General features: G+C 33.7%; 1 protein-coding gene across 1 annotated transcript; it reads right to left on the reverse strand.

Annotated features, from left to right (window-relative positions):
- Positions 1–4941: 4941 nt before the first annotated feature.
- Positions 4942–8676, reverse strand: LOC120078551 (RNA pseudouridine synthase 4, mitochondrial). The gene is made up of 10 exons (XM_039032829.1): positions 8265–8676; positions 7999–8067; positions 7719–7856; positions 7312–7359; positions 7134–7214; positions 6840–6953; positions 6605–6712; positions 6347–6455; positions 5808–5854; positions 4942–5708 (listed from the first exon to the last, which is right to left on the reverse strand). The coding sequence occupies exons 1-10, from the start codon at positions 8625–8627 to the stop codon at positions 5370–5372; spliced, it is 1416 nt and encodes a 471-aa protein (XP_038888757.1). The 5' UTR covers positions 8628–8676; the 3' UTR covers positions 4942–5369.
- Positions 8677–9230: the final 554 nt, after the last annotated feature.

Raw genomic sequence — 9230 nt, forward strand, 5'->3', positions numbered from 1 at the left:
GTAGATCGAAGTCATTCCTGAAAATTCAGGCAGATTTACAGGCAAAGAAGGGTCAAGAAATAGGACGTGTTGACCTATTTAGGGAAACACGCTCTAAAGGTGGCAAGTTTGTGAACGAGGCAGCTGGAAATGCACATGTAACATTTTTTTTGCTTTACTATCGTGTTTTTTTTTCATTTTTAACTTTAGTCACTCATTCTTACCCATTTAATTATTATGTTTAGCATCAAATGTTGGAATTACAATCCAACCCCACTCTAGAAGGTTCTCAACCACTAACAAGGGATAAAATTTGTGAGACGATTTTGGGTAGAAGACCCGGATATTCAAAAGGCCTAGGTTGGGGCCCTAAGCCTAAGTCAAGAAGGATTAGCATCTCATCAAGCTTGTCATCTACTCAAGGACAAAGGTGGGAATGGAGGAATTGATAGCTAATTTCCAACAGTCTCAGTCGAGGATTAAGGAATTTGAAGACGTTCAGAAAAAAATGGAAGAGGATCATGCAAGATAAATGGAAGAAATGAAAAAAATGATTGAAGACATGATACGATCACATAGAGGAGACCCATCAAATTAGGTATGATTACTACATATTTAGTTGTCTAATATGTTTCTATCCTGCAGTTATAATAGCAAAGTAGTTATGTCTTAAGTAGCTTTATGATAATTAAAGAATTGTTGGCTATCCTGCAGTTGTGGTAGCCAAACAACTGGATTTTGATGTGTTTTTTGTTGGCTATCTTGTGTATTTATGAATGTTTACGAAGTTTAATGTGTTGGGGGGGGGGGGGGGGTGGGTTGAGATTGGGTTAAACTATTTTGGGGACAAATTTGAGTTTTATGTGTGTTGGTCATTGTTTACTCGTTTTGTATGTTTTTTATGTTTGGGAGGTTCCATGTTTATCGTGGGGAGTGGGTAGAGTTTCATTACACTCGTCTTGACCTTGAACTTAGCTATCTTGTGTATTTATGAATGTTTACAAAGTTTAATGTGTTGTGGTGGGGGTTGAGATAAACCATTTTGGGGACGAATTTGAGTTTTATGTGTGTTGATCATTGTTTACTCGTTTTGTGTATTTTTTATGTTGGAGAGGTTCCATATTTGTAGTGGGGGGTGGGTAGAATTTCATTACACCCGTCTTGTCCTTAAACTTGGTTATTTTGTGTATTTACGAATGTTTACAAAGTTTAATATGTTGTGGTGGGAAGGGGGGAGGGTTGAGATAAACCATTTTAGGGACAAATTTGAGTTTTATGTGTGTTGGTCATTCTTGAGGCGTTTCATGTGTTTTTGATGTTCGGGAGGTTCATGTTTGTCGTGGGGGGTGGGTAGATTTTCATTACCACCCGTATTGAAGTTTGAATGTGTTGTGAATGTTTGTCGATATAACATTTCAATGTTTTTGTTTTATTGTAGAATGCTGTTCGGAGATGAGCTGGGACAATTGTTGAAAATACTGTGTTCAAGACGTGTTCTAGATGTCGTTTTGATTTTATTTCTTTTATGTATTTGTGATATGAATGTTTATGAAATTCTAGTATCGACTTCGTTTGGATATTGTAATTTTTTATTTACTTGTTATAATATGGACTTCATTTTCGTTTTTTTAATTATGTGAATCTTTATTCGGTTTAATATGTTTTATAGGTTTTCAGATCAAATTTTAAAAAATGACAAACGATATATTAAATTTTAATACTCCCCACGCATATAGTATCTCCCGATGCATAGAACAACCGTCGGGAGTCGGAATCTCTCGACGCACTTTAAAACGGCGTCGAGAGTTATGGGGGAACTCCTGATGCCCTATTTGTGCGTCGGGAGTTCCCCATAACTCCCGATGCAGTTTTAAAGTGTGTTGGGAGATCCTCTCTCTCGACCAAACTCCCGATGCCCGTTTATTCGTCGGGAGAGCCTCTCCCGACGAATTTTTCACACTTTTCCGACGAAATGTGACGTTGGGAGAAGTCAGATTTCTTGTAGTGAATCCAATATGTCCATGTATTTTTTATAAAGAAATCACAGTAAGAATTTGCTATTATAACTGTATATATTGATGAATTAAATATAATTAAGACTCTTTAAGAACTTTCTAAGATAATAAAACATCTTAAGAAAGAATTCGAGATGAAAATCTCGGAATAACAAAATTTTGCCTTGGCTTGTAAATTGAGTATTTAACAAATTGGATATTTATTCATCAGTCAACTTATACCGGAAAAGTTTTGAAAAGGTCCTATATGGACAAAATACATCCATTAAACATTCCAATGGAAGTTCGTTCACTAGATGTGAAGAAAGTTTCATATTGGAACTTAGGACTTGAAAGAAGTTTGGATTATTTTCAGCAGTTTTACTATTTAAAATATTTTTCAAATAAGACTTTGCATAAGTTAACATTATTTGTAAGTCTTAAACATAAACTAAGTAATAAAAGTATTATTTAACTCCAACATTAATGGAAGCAATGTTTATTCAAAAAGAAAGAAATAACAGTAAATAATGAAAAGTATCAAATGTCATTGTTGGGCAAAATCTCAACAAATCCTCCAAATTATTTAAAATATCTGCAACTTAACAAGGAATGTTCACTCAATTCAATGAACTTACCTTTTTTTTCCCCTATTTAATTTTTTTTTAATCACTTGAACCAATTCAAAGAATTATTCTTATCTATTTAGGTCCATTTAAATTGACTTAAGAAAAAAAAATATTTTTCAAAAAACTCATTTTTATTTAAATACTTTTGATAAAAATTGATTGAAATACACATGATAAGTTATTTTGAGTGATTACCAAACACATCAATTTCTTTTTAAATAACTTATTTTTTAAATTAAACATTTGAAAATGTATTCCAACACATCCTTATTCATTTATTATTATTATCCTGTTAAAATATCTTTTCTATATTTTAGACTAAACCAAAATTTGTCCACTCATTAGTTTACATGTTCAATAAAAATTAATTTCAAATAAACAATGTAGTGACTAATTTTAAATTTTTTAAAGATATAGACTAAATTTATAGAATGAGATCCAAAGTATATAGATTAAAATAGTAATGTGACCTAATGACAACTCACTTTATTGACAAATATAGTATGACATTTAACACTATGTTGTAGTTAACCATTCATTTTTATTCTTAAATTTGGATATTTATTTATTTATTTTTTGAATTCAGCTATATGTCAAATCTATGATCTCTTGGGTGATAAATATAAATCCATTATTGTTATATATTAAAAAAAAACAAATGAAGGGTCAACATTGTGGAAACAAATTAAAATTAATGGTGAAGACTTTTTCATACCATAAGTTGCAAAGGTTGAGAAGTAGACAAATCTCTTGCAACCATCACATTCACCACCTTATCTTCTCTACTGAAAATCTACACCACTCAAAATGAAATTATTCCTTTTGCAAAGCCAAAACTAACCAAACCAAGATCCATTTATTCTATTCAATTTCCAACACTTTCTTCAATTTTTTTATTCAATTCGATCTATGTTTACATATAAAAGGTCGATTTCACTTCATTTTTCTTTAAAAAAAAAATATTCAGAGCCTATTAGCTTTTGATATTTTTTGACTTACTATTTCTGACTTTTTTTTGAGCTATTCCTCGATTTTGCTTTTCAAAGAGTCGATGAAACATTGAGAAAGAGATTGTGGGGAAAAAATTCCATTTAACATCAATTAAATGAATAGCCAACTTTCAAATGATATTAGATGTACGATTATAAAACTAATGATCAATATCGCATATTTAGTCCAATCAAGCATCAACTTGTCAACCTAACACGTTTAAATTTATATTTTGTTTCGTGTATAATTTCTTTCTCCTATATTATGGGTTGGAACAACTTGACAACTAGAAGGAAAGACTTTTCAATTTGAAAAAGCAATAACATTTTGAAGGTACACATAATTGTAAGCAATAACATTTAGCAAGATACAAATTCGAGAGCTTTGTCCTCAACATGGCCCATTCTAATAAACAAACTACCTTGGGCTGTACATACCAAATCCCTCACTTCGTTCCTCCCCCAACTACATGTATATAAGTTTATAACTGGGGGCTATCATATTCTTGATTTAATGAGACAAATAACCCAAACTTCCTTCAGGTCCTAAGTTCCAATATGAAACATTACATGTTTGGTTCCTAAACTATCCAAATTTTGTCAAATAGGTTCCCAAAATTAATATAGTATCCCATTGATGGATCTCTAAATTTTCAATTTCGTGTCTACGGGATTGTTTGGCTCACCTCCGACGATAACTCTAACACAGATCGTCTTCAATGATCAACTCCAATGTTCACATCAGGTGACCAACTCTAGTGAAAACCATCTTTAGTAATCGACTCTGCGACGATCACCTCAACTTTGTCATTCATCTCCGACAACCAACTCGGCCGAATATATACTAAAATAAAAAATATATTTGGCGAATGTGTTTTTAAATACAAACATGAAATTATTAGTTTATAGATTTTAATAGTTATCTTTTATAATAATTTTGACGTTGAAAGATTGCCTGATTATCGGATCATCATTATAAACCTACTTGTCACTGACATCCAAAAGACTAACTACTTAACAGTCCACCATAGTCTAAGAAGAGGTATTATTTGCATCTATTTGATGTATGACTTCCTATCTTGGCTATCTTAAAGGATGATAAAGGATGATATTTTTTTTCTTATGCGTAAAATTGGTCAATTGTCAGCCATGTTAATATATATATATATATATTTTGTGAACATGTAAATAGACCTTTGATGGCAACTTTTTTTTGTGTTCAACTCATACATTTCACAACCATTAAAATATGTTGTAGAATGATTGATCATACAAATAATATTATTTTATTAACATCAAGTAGAATAGTTACATGTAGAAAATTATAAAATATTTCGATGGAACACAAAATTAAGCCCAAAAAAAATCATTAAAAATGCATATATTTTTAAGTTACAAAAAATTATACCATATACCCATAATTCAACCAAACTCAACTTTGCACCAAAACACAAACAATTATTACCAACTCAACTTAGTATCTAAATACATGACTCAACCCAACCCTGCGTATCACCCTAATACTTCTTTAAACTAAGAAGTGTCCGATGACTCACAATATCACAAATCTCTTTGCATTTAGGAGGGCGAAGGAGCATCCAACCCAAGTGATTCCGTCCTTGAGAAGTCATAATCTAGAGAATGATTTTGTAGAGATCGGGTAAAAGCCATTGCTAGAGGTGAAAATTTAGGTAGGGGTTGTTTCCCACCATACTTCCATTTGGAAAATGAAGACCAAAAGGATTGAGAGTGGTTGGTCCAGAAACTTTGATGGCAGTCTAACCATTTATGATATCCCAACTTCTTTGCATGTATAAGGGCAAAGGAGCATCCAACTCCAAACATTCCAATCTTGAGCATTTCTGATCTATAGAATCATTATGTAGTGCAAAAGAAACATCTGGTAAAGTCAGTTGCTTACAATGAAGGTGTAGGCGAGGGTTATTTTCTGCAATACTTCCACTTTCAAAGTCAAGACCAAAAGGGAAGGATTGTTTCTTTCCTTCATTCTTGTGGAAATTAGAATGAAATGGTTTCCAATTTCTATGTGCTTGCCATCCATATTTGTAGTCTCCAACTATAGGCGTTCCTAATACCTCAGCACAGTGTACACGAAGCTGCAATAAACAAAACACGGCAAGGTATATTCAGCCAAAAATCTGTAGAAAATGAGATCAATAAGACTTGTAGTAGTTGGAGCTATGGGGTGCTGGTACCTGATGTTTTCTTCCAGTGACGGGACACAACTCCAACCAAGTGTATCCTGCATAATTGCCTTGCAATAAATGAACAGAGTCTGATATTTTATCTTATAGCATTGATAAGATAGGCGCATTCAACTACTTGAGCATAAAGCTGTCTTCTAGCCAACTACTTGAGCATAAAGCTGTCTTCTAGCTATTTAGGAGGCATTCACAAATTTTCTCATTCTGAACTTAATAGGAAGAATAACAATGTGTACAAGTTCTCAGTCATATCCTACCCTCTCGATTTAAAATAAAAGTATCTTCCGTGTCAAATGATCACATGTAAGCCTTAATAGAAACAAGATCAAGAGATGATCTCATGTGCCTAACGGCTAACACAAACTACCCAAGTATTCTGAAGAACAAAATACCTACAAAGTCTATAATTTGATACATTTTCGTATGATGTTCCAATATGCCTTCACTATTCAGATTAAAATTATGTCTAGTGCTTGAAAAATCAAATGTGAAACGTCAAATGCTTCATATAGAAAGGGTGAAGTGCAAACCATGATGAGATTTGATCACTTTATATCTAGTAATTGCTTGCTGAAAAGGCATAGATTCGGCATTGTCAATGACCATAATTTGCTCTGATCTTCCATCATCCATCACAAACTAAAATCATCAGAAGCACACATAAATTTCAAGACAACATATAAGGAAAGAAACAGATAGTACTCACAAAGAAACCAATGCAAATGTATGGTCACTCAGTATAGGATAAAACTTCCAAGATAGTTGCTTGAAAGAAATTATGCACAGACCTTTCCTAGTGGGGCTGTAATCAACCCCTTTGAACGTCTAGGAGAACCAATTACAAGTGCCCAATACCTCTTTTGCAAAATCTTTTTCTCACTATCAACATGGTTTGCCTTCAATGAACGAACAGTAAAAGAATTAATCATGTCAGTTTGAACATTAACGATGCTTTATTTGCTTTTGTATCTCTATCAGATTTTTATTTTGCTGAAGTAACAATACAGGTACAGAGAAAACTACATGTTTTGATGCCTCAAAAGTTTTCTCACGGAAGACAGAATGAAGAAGTGAAGTACTTGTGGAAGTCCTGCCCATTATCAAGATGCCACTGCTATCCCTGTCAAGCCTGTGTACCTAGCAATAAGCAAAGCCCATATCTTTGTTTGTAACAAGATAAAGATTTCAATACATGCCCATCATCAAAGGGAAATTATCAAACTAGAATGCCTTTTTCTAAATCATTATATGGCATGCTAATTCATGAAGTTAAACGAACCCACAAGGTAAAAGTTTATCATTTATAGAAAAACTTACTAGCCGAGGTGGTTCTGAGTAGTCATAACTTAAACAACTTGCAGCCAATTCATCTAAACTTCTTTTGACACCAATACCACCCTGCAGAAACATTTTTATTTGCTAGAATTTTGCTAACTGAAACCAAAATTATTTAAAAGGATCAATCGATGGTAATTGGAACAAGTTAAAACCATACCTGTACGGGCAGCCCAGGAGGTTTATTGATAACAAGTATTGCTGGATCCTGACACACAAAAATAAAAAAAAAAGAGTGTCACAAGCAGTAGGAGAAACTAAGGGGTGTTTGGCCCCTAACTTAAAGTCCGTGGAATGGACTCCATGTTTGGGACTCTCCAAATATAATAGTGGTATTTACAACCTACCATTATGTACAATATTACTATTTCACGGTGTTTACTATTTTTTATTCATCCTCTCTTTCCCTCTCCGTTACAATGTTTACTATTTATTTCATGCCCAAACTAAAATAGTCTGTAACCCAAACACATACTATACATCCCACATCCCCTGTAAGAGTTCTTAACCCTCACCTTTCTCTCAGGCAACAACAGAGAAGGAAAGAACACAGTGAAAAGTGAAAACCTTATATAATACAAGACTATGAATGAATTTCTCTTCTTCTTTATTGCAATAATCCCGAGCTTTCTCTGTAGGAAATACTTGAACCGAGATAGGGAGAAAAATTTGATCACCTATGTTCAGAATGTCTTTGGCTGCCACCTTGCAATAACTTAAACATGTTAGTAAAGATCTAAGGAAGTTTTCTACCATGTGGAAAACATAATCAAATGTTCTCCTTCTCCAAATCAGAATATAAATAGAGCAATTGATATCTATCTTTGAATAGAAAATGACGGCTCACTCTTTTAAGTTGGTCTCGAGCTTCCAAATTACATTCAGAATTTCCAATCATAGAAGAACCTCTTCGAACCTGAAAGATATCAGAAGGAAAAGATTCATAAACTGAGGAAGGTCCTTAAATTTAACAAATAAACTCGAAAGCTGACGATGCAAACTACCACATTAACAATGAATTAGAAAAAATCTCAAGGCATTATTTCAGCTAGCTAAACTAATCATTCAATTGCGAGAATGTAACATAATATTAACTGAAATTGAGGACGGAACCTTTCTCAGTCGAAATAGCTTTTGCACGAGGCTCCTCGGCAGCTCTGGGCAGCAACGAATCACCCATTTCAGGGCAGTGATTGCAGCGGTGGAAATTTCTGCTTCGGCTTGATCTCCTCTCTTAAGTATGCGATTGCCTAAAAGCGAGCCGTTTACAGTCGCAGTGTATGGAGGCAACGTGAACCATCTATTGCTTCCCTTCTCATTCTTCCGATGGGATACGGTTTCGGTGGTGTTACTCAAGGCTAAGGTGGATTTCAACTCATGAAAAATTGAGAAATGGAAGCTTTCGCCGACGGGAGCGGCTGAAGATAGGGGGATACGGAGGATGACAGAACGACGGATGAGTGCCGGAAGTACCATGGCGAGGGGCGTCGAGGTGGAGGAAACGAACTACGAAAACGAGGGGTTCCGTAATTACACCGAAAACATGAAAATGGGCCGAAGTATATATATTGGATGCATGGCCCATCTTGACGTCTACTGGGCCGAATAATACCGTTGCCCTTGAAAATATATCACTCAAATATTAGCACATATAACATAATTTATTTTTATATATAGCAAAATCTACAACTAGTTCATAGAAAATGTCTAATAGAATTACATCATTTACCGATTTTGCAATCGGTGATAGAATTGAATTTGTTATAAATTCAATCATCAATAGATTTATATAAATGATAAACTTTTATTATCAATAGCAAAATCTATCACTAATACTCTTCCATGGGTTGAGGAACTCTATAAGTGATTAAACTCTTTGAATTATAGGCTTATATCATTTGGAGTCTATACTATAAAAATCTATCACTGATACTCTTCCATGGGTAGACTCTATGAGTGATATGAGGAACTCTATTAGTGATTAGACTTTTATTATGTAGTTTTAAGTTTCAATTTTATATATATATATATTTGTTCTTATGGTTACTTTGAAAAAAAGATTGCGCCAAATTACTTTAA

This window comes from Benincasa hispida, chromosome 5 (assembly GCF_009727055.1).
Source record: "Benincasa hispida cultivar B227 chromosome 5, ASM972705v1, whole genome shotgun sequence".
In the NCBI taxonomy this organism is placed as follows: Eukaryota; Viridiplantae; Streptophyta; class Magnoliopsida; order Cucurbitales; family Cucurbitaceae; genus Benincasa; species Benincasa hispida.

Bases quoted from the DNA above. Each gene is read 5' to 3' on its own strand.
- LOC120078551 (XM_039032829.1), bottom strand. From the start codon at position 8,627: ATGGTACTTCCGGCACTCATCCGTCGTTCTGTCATCCTCCGTATCCCC. The intron at 7,360-7,718 runs GTTTTCACTTTT...TTTGTGTGTCAG, and splicing joins ATAGTCTTGTATTATATAAG to GATCCAGCAATACTTGTTAT. The intron at 5,855-6,346 runs GTTTGCACTTCA...GCAATTATGCAG, and splicing joins AGTGATCAAATCTCATCATG to GATACACTTGGTTGGAGTTG.